Source organism: Parasteatoda tepidariorum, chromosome 1 (assembly GCF_043381705.1).
Source record: "Parasteatoda tepidariorum isolate YZ-2023 chromosome 1, CAS_Ptep_4.0, whole genome shotgun sequence".
NCBI classification, from domain to species: domain Eukaryota; kingdom Metazoa; phylum Arthropoda; class Arachnida; order Araneae; family Theridiidae; genus Parasteatoda; species Parasteatoda tepidariorum.
In genome coordinates, this window is record NC_092204.1 from 106,975,035 (window position 1) to 106,992,583 (window position 17,549).

At 27.5% G+C, this 17,549-nt stretch overlaps 1 protein-coding gene across 3 annotated transcripts in view; it reads left to right on the forward strand.

Annotated features, from left to right (window-relative positions):
• Positions 1-6,126, forward strand: part of LOC107455782 (Histone methyltransferase 4-20) — a gene marked incomplete in the record, with an annotated part of 50,894 nt that extends 44,768 nt beyond the window's left edge. For all 3 annotated transcript variants that reach the window (XM_071184828.1, XM_071184829.1, XM_071184836.1), the window contains 1 exon segment: positions 1,748-6,126. In XM_071184828.1, the coding sequence (XP_071040929.1) occupies positions 1,748-3,447 (1,700 nt within the window).
• Positions 6,127-17,549: the final 11,423 nt, after the last annotated feature.

Sequence of the window (17,549 nt, forward strand, 5' to 3'; positions counted from 1 at the left end):
AAAAAATCTGAGTTACTGACTTTTTCAGATTTTTATCACTCTAATTTATGCAAAATATGTTGCAGTGTTAGAGAAATGATAGCATGTGGAAACAGCTTTCTTTTCTTTCAAATGTAAACAGCTTAAATGAGCCAGCTCAGGCTCAAATAGGCAAACTTAAGAAATGAACTAGTGTAGTAATCAACTTGCATATTTCAAACTAACATGTTTTCTAAACCATCAATGTTTATAGAACATATTTTATTTGTCTCAGCAGCTGGTTGCCATTTATTTTTTATTCGTTAGGTTTTATGTAAAATTTAGCCAGAGTTCTTGAGCAACAGATCACATTGTTAAAACTGCTGCTGTGTTAGTGCAGAGTTATTGGCATTTTAATTGGTTTAAATCAAATTTTGTTCAACTAGCTATAGTTTTCTAGGAACATTCTTAGATGTTATCATATTTTTGTATTTATATTGTTATCCATTTTTGTTTTGTGGTTCAATTTGTTACTTGTGATTTTTTTCTTTCTTCCTCTGGATCAGGGATTAATTTTAAATTTCTCTTAGGTTTTCCACAACACAAATATGTGTAAATGTAGTAATTTTAAAATGTCTACATCTACATTAGTAAATTAAAACAGTGTTCTATGGTTTTCATAAATAAATAAATGTTTCGCTCAATGAAATTTTGGTAAACCACTAATATAACTAATTACTTTAAAACTGATTTTAAAAATAAACTATAACAAACATATAAATTTTAAAAAAAGATCTGAAGAAAAATTGTCAGTGAATTAATGTTTCACAAAAGAATGTGTCTAATATTGTGCAAACGTTTTCTGTGGTATATTTTATAATGATTCATTGTAAATGACTCATTTACATTCTCAGAGAACAAGCGTAATATTTCTTAGAACTTTAGCTCTCATTAATGCTTTTAAAAATGTTATCCACTTTTTAACAATCTTGTACTGATTGATACAAGCAGCTTAGAATTTTTAAAAATGTGATTCAACTTGAGAAAAGGAGCATAGCATATCTGTTATTGCCTTCAGCGTTTTTAACCTATGTAAGTAAGGTAAAAACGCCTTTCGGAATGAGACAATTTGATGATTTGATTTACCAGTTAAATCATGTAATGTTATGCCTATTTTCCTGAAACTATAAACCAGTTCCCTTGTCATTCAATGAGAAAGAAAAATATGTAGCAAGAAAATTTTCGTACACTTTTACCCAAGAATATTTAGAAACATCTAAACCTGGTTTAGATATTTTGTGTCAGGAACATGCACAATTATGTAAGTTTCATGTCATGAGTTTTGCATAATGAATAGGTCTTTTAAAAGAAATTTTTATTTGCATATTATCATATATATGCACCATTTGCTTTTATTTACTCTCCTATAATCATGTAAAATTACACCCATATTGTTTCTTATAAAAACAAACCTATACATTTTGAAAACAGCATAGATTTTTTTTTTTTGCAGTATCTATATACATATTACTCTTACACTTATTTTGCAATGTAGGTATCTAATACAAAATCATAATAATATACCATATGTATGCCTAAACATTTGTATATAAATTCGTTATAAAAAGTTAGCAATCCCTAATATCGGTCAATTGTCCATTTAGCATTGAAAACTGTTGTATAAGTAATTTACTTTAGGCTATTAAGATATGATTGCAGTAACAAGTGTATGTGGTGTTTTAAATATATTTGGTAACTCTTTAAAACTTAATGTTTCTTCTTTTTGTAGAAACAAAAGCACCTGGCAATCCATGTCGAAACATTTTACCAATGCTAGAAAGTCAAAAGAAAAAAGTGAAAAATCGTAACAGAGCTAATAAAGTTAAAGAGAACACAAGAGTTAAAAGGGAAAATCAAACTACTAAAAAAGAGCCCGAGAAAGCCAGTGAATGTGATAGCGAAATGGAAAAAATAGAAAGTTATACTGATGTTCAGGATAAAAGTTCTAAACCATGCCTTGATAATGTTTCGGAAGACGTATCGCACAAGAACACTGATAGCAATATCCACTTTTCTCCAGATAGCGTTGTGACAACATCAGAAGAATGCACTCTGCTTATTCCCAAGGAAAATGAAATGCAAAGTTCTAAAGAAGTGGGATTTTCTAACCCTGAAATTATACATATGGATGTAGAAATTAATAGCAGTGATGAAATAAATATTGCAAGTATTACGCATGAAGAATGTGATAATAGTATTGATTCAAATACCACAAGTTTAGTTGTAGACACCCTCAATAATTCAAATGTGAAAATTCCTTTAACAGAAATAAAAACTTTTCCTAATTTTGACTTCAGGGAAGTCATAAGTAAAAATATGGGAGACATTAGCTCTACTGAACACATTCATACCGATTACCCCGATGATGTTAGTTCTCATACTGAAAATGGCATCACTGTTGGGCACCTTAAATTTTCTAACCCAAATAGTCCTGTTTATGTAGATGACACACAATGTAAAGATATTCAAAATATTGACTCGAGTAACAGTTCAGAAAATAGTGAAACGACAAACAATCACTCTGAAGCTGTGCTTCCTATTAGCACTAAATATCAAAGTGATTCTGGTATTGGATCTGAAAGTAACGACTTTCAAACTGTGTTTGCTTCTCTGCAGGATACAGCAATTACCTCCCACCCTGTTGAGGAGGATACGTGTAACAAGAATCAGTTTCCTAAACTAGATGCCAGTGAGATTGGCCATTCAATTCCTGATGATGAGCAATGTGATTCTTTGCCAATTCTTCAATTGATGGAAGTGTCAAGCCTCAGCCCCGCTCAGAACTTGATGCTGCCCACACTTGATACAATAACAGACTCCAATCCGGTGACTGAATCAGAATATCTGTTAGAGCAAGAAGAACGAGATTCTTTACCAGAAACTCCCTGGTTTAGAGAAATAAATAAAATAGGTTTCTTACCAGAAAATGAATGTAATTCAGAGACTTCGTATCCGTCCACCTTAAAATTCAAGTGGACCAATAATAAAGCACCAGATGTGAGAAAAGTAAGGACATTAGCTGAAAGGAAAATTTTACCGCCATCTCCAGAACGCTCTAAACTTATTCTAAGAATTAAAAAGACAAATTCAGGTATTATTTACTCTTCAACCAGTCCCCGTAAACCGGAGCGCAAGTTCTTTCGAGAAAAGCAGCGTCCCAATGGTTACCTCGATCACTACATATACAATAATAGATATAAGAAAAAGAAAGGTAAGCACAAAGAACATTATAACATACTGAAGCGTAATAACACTTTCCAAAAAATGGACTTTTCTTCATATAGGGATAAAAATAATTACACAGAAACTTTTTCAGAATTCGTGAAAAGGGTGGGTGATGTTAAATATAAAAGAATCAAATTAAAATATGGGTTATATAATTCTTTAACCATTGACATTCCACCTTCTAAACTCAGAAAAGTGTCTTAATTTTAAAAAAATAGTGAAATCATTATTGCAATTTTTATAGCAATATTGTTTTATATAATTAAAAACTTTTTTAATTTTTGGTTATAACACTGCCATAAATTATTTCTTAAACTGACATTGTGTTAATTTACTCTTATTGCATCTTAAGAACCATGCATTTTTTATTTATTGCTTATTGTTCAAATTATTATAAGTTGTTAGAAAAAAAAATCTATGCATAATATTTTGAATCCTAAAAATATGTTTGCAAAACAAGTGAAACAATCTTCGGTTTCAAGCACTTCTCTCAATGACAGCTTAAATTTTAATTTATACTTTCATTGTTTTCTGTTGATAGACACTAAGAAAGTTGATTATTTAATTTAATTTCTATGTAATCTTTATGTTGTAATACATTTCTTCAAATTTTAAAAAGCTTCTAAGGTCAATTTTTATTTAATTTTGGCAGTATTATCATTTTTTAAATTTTGAAGAGGGTATCTAAGTTAATATTTTATAATTAATAAGTGAATTAAAAAAAAAAAAAAAAATTAGCAAATTGCAGAATTGCTCCATAGCTGGTCTGTTGCTACTTTTTTTCCTCAAGAAATTGTAATCAATATATTTAAAATTTATAAATTTTTTAATGTAATTATATGCTTTGACTCCTAATGATTGATATTCTGCATTGTAAATTTCTTTTGCCAATGTTATAAAGTGCAATTTTTTTTTACTAACACAGTGTCAGTGCTTAAGAACTTCTCTCTGATTGTACATAAACAGAAAGAAACGGCTCATCTGTGATGTTTAATTGTATTTGATATTAAAGTATGTTTTGTATATTTGTCTATTTATATTAATTTTATTATCGTCTCAGTTGTTCATATCACATTTCAAGTGTTAATATCTATCAACGTTGACTCTACTTACGTTACATTCTCCTGTATTGTTTACATTAAAGTCTACTATCTTAAAATTGGACTTGCTTTTAACTATACATTTTTTTCATTGTACATAGAAATAAAACATTACTTTCTATTTTAAATATTTATCTGTTTTTATAATAAGTACTATAATGTGCTTTTTTCCTAAACAGTGGTGTGTTCTATGATACTGACAGTGAGCTTTTGTATAAGGCATGGAAGGATACATTATTTTTCACTTTATCTCTTCATTAATCAATTTTGACTGTAAATACATTTACATAAAAATAAAAAAAAACTTTCAATATTTGAAAGACATCGTATAGAATTCATAAAGGCAATCTTGTACATAACTTAAATTATTGTTGCTTTCGCTGTGCAGTACCATTAATGATTATTGCACTGAAACATTTTTGATTTTTAGTCATTCTGTTTTTTTTCTTCCCCCTAATACTTTGAAATGTAAATTTTGACGTATTTATTTTATACTGTGCTTTTATGTAATTTTGTTAAAAGTTTCGAAAGGTTCATTTTTTTTGTAGCTCGGTTATCATTCCTTTCATAGAAAAGTGGTCTTTATATTTATTTTATTAGTTTCAGTAGCTCTTTTTTTCTGGTGTCTTTTGACCTCCCACTATCAAACTTGTACAGTTACATTAGGCTGGGTTTACTAGCGTTTTTTTATGGAAGTGCCTGCGCTCTAAATGTAGTAATTTTATTTTAACGGCTTTTAATTTTTTAAATTGAAAATTATTAAAATTCATTGTTAAATAAATAAGATATGGTTTCAAAGTGCATAGAATTATTGTTAGTTAAATGCAACCTTTTTTTATTAAAAATGCATAATTTCATCATGATTTTATATTTGGTAATATCAAATGAACATTTTAAGATATTAATTAGAAAATAACTATTTATTAAATAAACATTTTATTAAGTTTTTGACATTAAAGTCACTCTAGAAATGTTCATAAGTGGCACCATTTAAATACTATTCAAACAATTTTTCTAATGGGGCTGAAGTCCTATTGGGTAAAGGTTTAAATTTGAAAATCAATGAAAGGAATCATTAACATTATAAAATAAACATTTTTATTTTAAATTAAAAACTATTTTTAAAAAATTGAATGAAAAATTTGTTAGATCAAAATTTGGGTAAAAATAATTTTAGTTACGAAATTTTCATTAGCATGCTATCAAAATGAGTGATTTTTTTTGTTTACATCTATATTTTTTTTATTCATGATTGGTGTGAAAATTGTTTTCAAAAGCAGAAAGAAAAATCAAAATGTTTTTTTATTTAATCAAAATGTATGTTTTTAAAATCATAATCATTAGTTTTTAGACTTACTTTTTTTATTAGAACTTTTAATTCACTGCTACAATCCTAGTATGTTTCACTTATAAGATTGTAATTCTATCAATATTTATGATGATTAAATATCTAACTATAAATATTCATATCTTGCAGTAATTCAATCTAGATCATTTTTACTAAAAATCTATTGCTGCTTTTAGTTAAAATATTTTTTTTTAATTGAAAAAAAAATCTTACAATTTTATTTATAATTTGCTTTTTATGATTTTGATTCCACTGAAAGTTGAAATGATCTGCTTTTATATGCAATTAAAAATTCTTAATTTGTTTTAAATAAAATAAAAAAATTAATTTTAAACTTTTGATCAAATCAATTATGATGTGAAATTTGAACAAACTTATAATTGAATTTTATTTCTTGCTTACTTTATGTATAAATAAAGTATTACTTATTTGGTATTCTTGTTTTTATTTAAGCAAACACAATATTATTACACTTTTCAGAAATATAAATTTGTGAGTTTTTAATCATGTTAATAATTTATCTCTCACTCTATATATACAGTTTAAACCTGATATAATGAACGCAAGATTTAGTGAACACTCAATTGTAGTTAACAGCTGAGAAATTGGTAGTTCGTTTATAATGGACTTAAAATTTCTCTTTGCTGTTATTTAAATGAATTATACAAAATTTTTAGTTTATGTATTAAGTTCAGTATATAATTCTGAATTTTTAAATAAAAATGGAGTAATACACATTGTAAAGGAGTATTTAAAATGAGTCATTTTGCTGAAATGACTAAGTTTTAAATACTTCTAAATATTAAAAAATTGTCTCAAATTTATAAAATACAATGCCAGAGTTTAGATAGAATAAAAAAAACTATTAAATAACCTTTTTGTGCTTTACATCCTTTTAAAAAGAAAAAAAATATTTTTTTTTTTAAAAAGTAAAAAGCGGTAGCGAAAACATTTTATTATTAGCATTTATTTTGAAGACAAACATTTTTGTCTACCATTATATAATAAAAATATTTATATCTAGATCGGAAGCCAAATAAAAATAGAACAATACCTTTTTAAAGCTAGAGTGGCAGGAGACTTAAGGAAATATCCATTTGGTTTATATTCTCTACCACTTTTTACGTCATTTCAATATTTGTTGTCTGGCATTAATGAAATAAACAGAGAAATCCTAATGAATAGTAGATAAATAGCTCTAGCAAAAATTGAGCTCTGCATTGTATCTTATTACATATCTTATACATTATTTTATACATGCAATTAAAATAAATGATTTAATTTCTTTATAATTTGCAGAAATAAGGTTGTTTGCGCAACTGTTTTAATAACATCTTTTTACTAAATTAATACGTCTATCATGTCTAAAAAATTCAATATGTAAATTTTTTTTTCACATCACAAGAACAAGACAATTGCCACATAATTGAACAACACAGCCTAAAATCAATTTTTTTCTTTTCAACACTCTATTAGAGGGAGTGATTGAGGTCAACCCCTTGAATGGACTTGGTGCAATAACTACAGGAAAAAATAAAGTAAATTGTATTTCGTTTATTAAATAAAAATAGCTATAATTTCCTTTAATAGTGTAATAATTTGGAAACCTAATAAAAAAATTAACCAAAAAACCAGTTCTTTTTATATTTAGAACAGTTTGGTTATCTTAAAATAGTTTTATAAGAAAGCAGTCAACCCCATACACTTTTGATGCTAAATGAAGCTTATCCTTAACTGAGCAAATTTGCAGGATTCCTTTCACTGGTTCAAATTGTTCCCCATTAGCAATTTAGTCAGTATTGAGATCAGTACCAGCTACTGATGTCAATATTTGCACAAATTAAATATGTAGTTATCTGTTAAAAATTTAACATTTTAGATTTAAAATGAAAATTTCAGTTAATTTCTCAGCTATTACAACATCAGCTATTAATATTTCAATTTAGATCATGTTCTAATTCTTAAGACAAAATTTTTTAGCTACAACAATCTAATTTTTTTTTAAAAATAAGTAATATGAACATAATTTTAGTTAAACCAGTCACATTTTAGGGCAGTATATCAACTAACTTATATTACAGAATCACAATTAACACCTAAGTTATTAATCATCTTTGTAACTTACCAAAACTAAGCAAATAACTAGCACTTATGTAAATCTTGAAAAGAAATAAACTAGCTGAGCAAAGGCAGTAGTACACCCAGTATTTGGTTCTTCCTCCCACAGTTACCATTTTGCAGCTACTCATTCATCAATTTTGTAATGTGTAGTAAAATAAATATGAGTCTGTCTATTTTATTTTAAAATCGTCGTTGTACAGCCGTCCCTATTTTAGATTTACTATTACTAATGTTCAACTCCGTAGCCTTGTAATTTTAAACAATCCAGAAGACAAGGAAACACCTAGATCAATACCCCCAGAGGTATGATTTATTATGTGAACATGGAGGACTTTGTGACTCGACAGATTTAATGTGCACCAGTTACTGCACGTGGAGTCTTCAGTCGCCGGGGAACGAACCCACGACCTCTTGGACATGGGCCTGGTTCCCTACCTATTTAATTTTAAAAGAAGACTACAAAAACTGTATAAATGCCGAGATAGCCTGGTTGGTAGGGCACTGGGCTCATGTTCAAGAGTTCCTGGGTTCGATCCCCACTGGTCGAAGACTCACCGTGCAGTAAGTGGTGACTGATGCACGTTAAGTCTGTCGAGTCGCAAAGTCCTCCATGTTCCCATAACAAATCAATATCTATTGGTGTACTGATCCAGGAGTTTCCTTGTCTTCTAGATTGGTTTAAAATTACAAGGCTACGGAGTTGAACATAAGTAGTCGTAAACCCAAAATTGGGTCAACTGTTCAACGACGGATATATAAAAAGAAAAGAACACTGTACAAAATATTACACTTATCATATTACAGTCAAGCCCGTCCTCAACGGGGGGTGAGAGGGGTGTCCCCCCCCCAGCGATATCCGCAAATTCAGGTTGAGTCTTCTTTTTTTTTTTTTTTTTTTTTTTTTTTANGGTTGAGTCGGCTTTTTTTTTTGCAAGCCAAAATCCCGACTTTGCCGAAATTCTTTCACTGTCGGATTTTTCATTGGTGATGAGATTTAAACGGATTTAAATGTTATCTGAGTTCTGTCCATTTCGGGATCCCAGACCCGACTCGGCAAATCTTGTTGTGAAATGTGTTTTTAAATTTAGTTTGTTTATTTTTCTCCTCCAAGAGTAACCATTTATGATAATTCAAAGCAAGATGACCAATAATACAAGCCTAAATCCCGACTTTGCCGAAATTCTTTTATTATCGGATATCATTGGTGATGAGATTAAAACGGATTTCAATGTTATCTGAATTTCGGGATCCCAGACCCAACTCGGCAAATCTTGTTGTGAAATGTGTTTTTAAATGTAGTTTGTTTGTTTTTTTCTCCTCCAAGCTCTTGGAATGGTTACTCGAGTAACCATTTATGATAATTCAAAGCACGATGACCGATATTACAAGCCAAAATCTCGAAAACCATTTCTCTTGTATTATTATTTCAACGACACATTCTTGAATTTTAAAAAAAATTAGTGACCTTAATTTTTAGTTATCTAATAATGTATCATAAAATTCAGATATTAATTATCTGAATTATATTAACTCTTTATTAGAGGTTCAAGTAATTTTTTTAAAGGAAGTGATGAACTTATAAGTCTTTTTTAAAGAATTAATAAATTTTAAATAAAATAATCGTGCCGTTAACCCATTTTTTTTCTTTTACTTTCGAAATATCGGGGAAAAATTACAAATAAGAGTACCTTTATTATTCAAAATATCTTATTTAAATTGTTTAAATAACATAAATTATTAAATAATTTATATTTTCAATTAGTAAAAGCTATTTTTCTACTATGAAGAATTTTACTAATTCCAAAGGACTTTAAACATTTAAAAAAAAAAAAAAAACATTTAATTTGTTAACTTCCCTTCAGTTCATAACTTTTAAAATTCTGTGATGATTGGATTATTATTTGAGTTAAAAAAATTTTAACCTAAAATAAATTGTTCATATCTTTAGAACAATTAATCATCGCAACAAAATTTGATATTCTCTATAGAAAATAGTAAACATATATGTGATCCTCAATTCACCTTTATAAAAGTTTCTGTTTTGAAAATAAAATATTATATTTTACTTTTAATATTTTTTTTCAAGAATCCTAAGAATTCTGAAACATTAAATTGAGTTACACTCAATCGAATCGACACTTCAATCATTTCACACAATTTGTGGATGGTTGCCGAGTTCAAAGTATTAAATGTTGTAATTTTGGATTCATTAATTATTTCAATAAAAATACGGTGAAAATAGAGGAATTCTTTGATTCTGAGTATTCACGGAAAAGTGGCAATTCTGTTTGATCAAGATTCAAGCCGTTACCGGCATTATGAAAAGGCGCAAAAAAAAAAAAAAAAGGANAAAAAAAAAAAAAAAAAAAGGATGGTCCTGCGGCGACTCCGATCTTGTGAAACAGCAGACAAAACCCCTGACATTTCTGTCAACTTGAAAAATCGAGGGTGTTTTAAAAGTGTTTAGCTAGAAATGCCCTATAAGCCAGGGATGGCGAACCAATGGCACGCGTGCCATTTATGGCACGAGACACAATATTTTGGGCACGCCACCGATCACAATTGTTATTACACAAATATTATTACACTATGAAGCATATGTAACAATTAAATTAAAATTCACAAAAACAAACAAAATAATGAACATTTATTAATAAAAAAATTCACAATTAATGCTAAAAAAACAGTTAATAGCCATAAAAAACAAGCTAACGATAAATAACTAGCAAAAAAGAATAACAGTCCTGCTTGAACTAACATCTTACAACCTATTATAAGTTATATGTCATCTAATCTGCAACAACAAAAGTCACACTGATGTTACTTTAAGCTGTTTTAAGATATTGCAAAATATTTTTTTTAAATGTAAATTAAGAGTATTTAGTATTATTATTTTCTCAATAATCACGAAGTCAGAATTATTTGACGGCACGTCTATGACCTCATTAAACATTTTTTTAGAATAATTGGCACGTTGGTGTATGAAGGTTCGCCACCCCTGCAAGCTATATTATCTCATGTTTTCTCTTACTCTTTCTAAGAATAAAGACAATATCTTTGTCCATGTCGTTAAAGAAGGGGCTCAATGCACATGCAGCTGTGGTACCAATTACTTCACTGACCTGTCTAGTACGGGTACTTAGTTACTCAAAGCGTATTTTATAAATCCATATTATTATTGAATAAAATAGAAAATCCGCCCACAAGCCAACGATCATCCAATCTACCGCAGCTTAAGTTTTGAATGTGAGTATGTATAATTTTTTTTATGAATATATATTTATTATTAGCAGTCTTATTGTTTAAGTACTAAGTTTAATTAAATTGCATTAAATGTGTTGTTATTTTCCAATTAAATTATTTCCTCAATTATTGCTTAAAAATTTAGGCATAAGACTTTCTCAAAAAAGATTTTTTTTTTCAAATATATATATGGGTAAAAATTGATTTTTATGAAGCAAATAAAATTATTTTTTTAATCTCTTTTGCACAGTAAAATGATTAAAAAAGAGCAATTAAAAGTTATTTTATTTATATTCATTAGTAGGAGGCTAGGAGCTAGGGATAGAGTAAGATAAATCACATTTGAATTCCGAAAATAGGAATTCTTTTTCCGTTTTTTACTTTTTACTAAGCTTTTTATTTTATGTTTGAAATAGTATTTTTTTTTTCAGTTAAAATTATTTTTTATAGATCTTATTTAATTGAAATTTCAAATATCAAATTCTATATTTGTTCGTAAGCTTTGTTTTTATAAGTCCAAACTGCAATCCTTTATGAACAAAAATGTACGAATGCTTGTTTTATTAAAAACGTAAGGTGTTGAAAAATAGAAAAGTTTCAGTTTTTTTTTTTTGATAAATAATTCTTTTTAGCTATTTTGTATTTCTTATGTATGTAATGTTTGATTATCTTTTTCACTAAAGTTAACAGTTTTTCATTTGTTTAAGTTAAGTAAAAGAAACTTAAAAATTTTGTAAAAATTCAATTCACAGTTTTGTATTAAAAATGCAGAAAATTCATTTTAGCATAAATGCTTTCATAAGTTTTTATTGTCAAATCTATTAGCGTTAACTGCACCAATGACATTTGCGACAGATGAAAGAATTTTCAGCAAGATGAAATTGATTAAAAACTAGCTTCGAACAACATTGACCACTGAATACCTAAATTCACTGCTTTTACTCAAAGCAGAAAAATATATTGTTGAAAATATCTTTTTGATAAGTTGGCAGAATATTTTTCACTTTTAAAACAACGTCGAAGTAAATTTATGTAGCTAATATAATAAACGTAATTTTACTAATATCTTAATTTTTTTTATCATTTTTATGTGAATTTCTTCATTTATAATTTAAATGGCAAATATTTTTAATGTTTTTCTACATTATTTTTCTTATTTTTTTAAAAATGAAAGGACAATTTACTTTTTAATGAATTTTTATTTTGAATCAATATCTTAAAGAAGATTGTATTTGCTGATTATGACTTACTTTCTTATCTTCAAACTGTTGCTCTAATTAGCTTATGGTAACAACGTTTAGATGAAACGAAAGATAAATTTTAATTACTGAGTGATTTTTCAAAAAATATTTAAATATAGAGTGAAAAGTATTTCAAAGTTGCATTGAAAAACATTTAAATTTACAACTTAATTTTTTTAAATTATTTCCACAAATAATTATTGATTACTATTACTGAAAACTTATTTTGATTTAATAAGTTTCAGTTTATTTAAAAATAGTTTTTTTCTTTAATATTTTGTTACCATTTTAATAATTAAAATTAATAGAAATGTAAGAACTATATTTTCTTTGTATTATTTTGAATAATTACTAGTACTATTTAGTTATCAATAATATCACATTTTTCACCTATGGCGGTTGCATTTTTACGTGCTGTAAAAATTATTTCGATGAATAGCATTATGTTTATAACTAGGCGAAATGATTTCAAAATAAACTTTGGAAGCTCAAGTTTTGTGGCACATTTCAACTCTTTTATTTGTTTTACCTTTGATTATCAAGCTTTATCCATATACAAATTGTGTGTGTGTATATATATAGATAGATAGATATAGATAATATACGTATATGTATATGACAGTGGGCAAAATAAACTTCAACGCCCTTCCTCTCGAATCGACCGGTCTGATTACAGTACATCTCATTTAGAAGCCAATACACTGACTATGTATGTTAACTGAATTACAACCCACCACCAAAATTATGCACACGTGGTTAACAAAATTTATTACTATCTAGATTGTAGCTTATGCCTAAAATTGTTTTAAGATCTGTATTTACAAATTGATGGTTATTTGGAAAATTTTAATAATGTCAAAAAAAAAAAAAGAGAGAGAGAGAACCAAATAATAATAAGAAAAGCCATCAACATGCTAACAAAAGACTATTTAGGTGGAAAGAGCTATCTAGCTGAGAGTGCACTGTTATAGAATTACACCTATTTTCATAGCAGTGATTGACGTTGTTAGGCCACAGTGTCAAACAAACTCTTTATATTATTATACATTACATTAGTGGGTGCATCTCGACAGAAATTTTTAAAAAATAATATTTTTAGAAGTAAAGAACTTTTTGGCACGCTCAATTTGCATTCATAAAAGTCTAGTAATTCACTAAACATAAATATCTTAACTAAAAGTATATTCCCAACTAAATATTGCTATTTGCACTGTTATAAATTTGTTTTAATTTAAACTTTATAAAATTTATTTTTATTAGATATATTTAATTTCAATCTATAATATTTATTTATGCATTATTTACTTCAATACTTCGAGCATAGCAGTTTTCTTTTGTGAGAATTTATTTTAGTGAACTTTTGTATTATGTGATGAGATAAAAAATAATGTTTTCATATTTGAAAACAAAACTAAGTTGACTGATACTGCTTGCTTAGAACACTAAAGTTTACATAAAAATTATAATATTTGCAGTCAATATTCTAAAATACGCAAATGTATAAGCGATTCCTTCTTGTCTGTCAACCTTTAGAATAAATGGCTCCTTACTCAAAAAGGCTGTACACCCCTATATAGTAACAATTTTATTCTGGCAACATAATATATTCAGAAGAGACATTATTTCCTAGGGAACTACTCAATTAAAGTTTGAAAAAAAAATAATCAAAATGATTTTATGTTTTTTCCAAAGTTAATTGGAATGGTTTCCAACTGAAAGTGCAGCTAACCAGTTCTTTGAATATATGTTCCTGATATCTCGAAAACCTTGTTTTGTCAAAAAAATATTTTTCATCTTGGCATTACATATATCCACATAACCTAATGTTAATTTGAATTCCTATGTCGAAGAGTTTCTTCTAAAACCTTTTTATGTCCAATTTTTTCAAAATAGAAAATTAATTATTTCAAAAAAATCACAATATACGTTTATTGTGAACAAGGATGGCACCAGACTCCGCCCGACAAGGGGTCTCTCTCCCCTGTCAGGGGGGCTCAAACAAATTAATTCAAAATATTTAAATTAAAACGAACTTTATACTTTACATTTTTTTCAAGTGTGTTTCTAAGAATCTCTAATATCGGCACCATAATATGCAGATTCCTTTTAATGTAAATTTAAATCTAATTTTTTTTTTCTGTTATCGATGTAATTTGTACTGTATGGTGCAATTTACCACACATTGTAAGCGTAAAAATTACTTCTGTAATGAAGAAAAATAGTTGTAGCAGTAACCTCTATTTCAAAAAATTTCTACGCTTCGTACTCTCATAACGCAAAAATTATTCGTTAATAAAAATTTGAAATTTCATACACATTTAACAAAACATTTAAAGAACATTTTGATTATAAAATGTTATTTTTATATGCATCGATTGGCTTTTGAATCATTTAAATGTTTTGCAAATAAAGTTTTAAGTACATACATTTTTTGCATCCATGTATTCTATCTAAAGATATCATGCTCCGTTTTGAACGCACTTCGTAATGGTTATGCCCATAAAATTGTAAAATTTGATTTTTTTAAAATTGTTACATGTATAATTTTACGGACAAAAAAAGGGCTAGTTTAATAAGGGGACTTGATGTTAATATATATTGTAAATAAATACAAAGAGACTTTTAAAATTTCTCCTTGCGATTCCTTTTTCTTTTCAAAGATGCTTTTAAAGTGAACATCTGTGTCCGGCAAAATGCTAATTTCTCCATTTGAGAAAAAGAGTAAGTCCATTGGCTTAAAATATAAGATTCAAACAATATATAGCTTAAATTTTTAATCATTTTTCAATTTACAAACTTTAAATTTGCGCCCGAGAAACTAATATTAACTTACTTACATTTTAAAAAAAATTGCCACACATGGCTGCTGTTTGTCTGCCTATGTTTTCGTTTCTCTGCAAAGCTGAAAGCACACTTTCTACCAAGATTTCTGTTTCGCCCTGCAAAAGCTTTTTGCATATTGATATACACCTGCAACGAATAACCTTTCACACAGAAGAGTTTTTTTACTTTATTTCTCAGGACTTATTTGACCGATTTTGCTTAAATTTTGTATTTTGACATTTAAAATTGCAAATGATGAAAAAATTGTACACCTTACATTTCTTAAGTTTCTCCACTTCCCTTAAATAAAGTAATAATAAATGTTTACTAAAAGATTTATTTTGTATGAATTATCTTTAGAAAAACGAATAGGAATTTATTGATCTGATTGGAATTGTATGCAAAATTTTTTCAATTCACTTAAAAAAAATTGGGATATAGTGAACTACGCAAAAACTAAAGTTAACATTAAAGGGTCCTAACTTTCAAGCGAAAAAACTATTCCTGAAAAAACTATTAAAACAATATTTCTAGATTGAAACTACTATATTTTGGGGGACAGAAATCCGAATCCGTCGAAAAAAGGTATGTTTAATCGGATAACGTTTTTATGACTAATTTCCTAACTTAAAATATCGTTTAGACTAATTAATTAGTATATTTGATATCACCCTCTCGAACCATTAGGATTGAGTCCTAGAACATGAAGATCAGAACTTAAGATTAAAATTTATTCCGGAGGGTACATTTATTTTTTTGCACACTGTGCATTCATTTGAAGTATGTCAATATTGCTGACAATAGCAAAATAATTTTTCTTTTTTACATAGAAAGGTAATTTAGCTGGTGGTTATCCATATATATATATATATATATGCCTTGATAATTTTAAGGATTATGATTGAAAGAGGAAAGTAAGATGAAATGATGTTCACTTTCAATATTAATATGATATAAATAAATAAAAACGTCTTTCATTTTGTCCTCTTTTGTTAATTTCATAGTAATTGCATAATAATAGCTTCGAAATAATAGCTCAATGATAATGATGATAATATCTCAATCTCCATAACGTCATCATATCTCCAAAACGTTTTGCTTTTTGATTGAATCCATACAATTGCAAAAATTCGTTTTTCCAAAGGTAATGACATTCAAAAAATATAGTTTTAAATAGTTATAAAATATTTAATATTTTTTATACATATATATATATTCATAATATGCATTGGAAAAATTCTGAATGTAGTAGTCCCCGTGTAGTAAATGGCGTCTGATGCATGTTAAGTCTGTCGAGTCGCAAAGTCCTCCATGTTCCCATAACAAATCAATACCTCTGGGGGTACTTATCCAGGAGTTTCCTTGTCTTCTGGATTGGTTAAAAATTACAAGGCTACGGAGAACATTAGGAGTGCTAAACCCGAAAATTGGGTTAGTTGTTCAACGATGGATAAAATAAAATAGCAAGATATAAAAATTTTTATATAATTTTATGGAAGGTTATTTTAATTTGTAAAATACAAAATTTGAATGAAATCAGTTGAATAATTCGAGATAAATAAAATTTTAAGCAAACTGACTTCTTGTATAGTTTATCCAGAACAGAATGCGCTTTTCTGTTCTAACCTTTGTAACTTAAAATATGGTATTGATTCTTTGTATGTGAAAATATGATTAAATCAAAAGTTAATCAAGGTGTTCCTTTTTTCCATTCCTTGCACTGTACATAAAATAAGTCAATGAGAATCTGTTATGTTGATTAATATATATTTTAAGATATTGAATACTAACAGTTTAATTGTTTTTCTAGATCAATCAACAATCTTTTTACTACTAAGAAAATTATTAAAAAAAATAATAAATAAAAAATATTTTGTTACTGTTTTTCTTTTTCCCCCGACTGCATATTTATTGCGTTGATTAAAATATAAACCTTGAATCCGAATATGTAAATGGTTTTCCTCATTTAAAAGCAGGGTTGGCAAGATTTTGCCGCAGGTGGAAAAAACCATGGTAAATACCGGTAAAAACCGTCCTGGCAAAAACAGGTTTTTGCCAAGCAATTTGGCAAAAAGTGGCAAAAACCTATATTTCCAAGATGAGAGGACAAAAACATGTTTTTGGTACGAAATTATTCCTAAAATTGAAATATATAGTATAAATATAAATAATTACAAAAAAATTAACAAAATTATTATTCCATAATTAAATCATAATGTAATAATATATGATTTTAGTAGTTTAAAACATTATTGATTGGAAAATTTGCGATCATTCTCTTTTTTCCAGTGAAATGAACTTATTTTAAATTAATATAACTATAATTTAAAGCATAAAATATCTATCAAGCTTATTGTACAGATAATAATTTTTTATAATATAATAATAATAATATTATACAAATAATAATATTTATTTATTTGTAAAAAA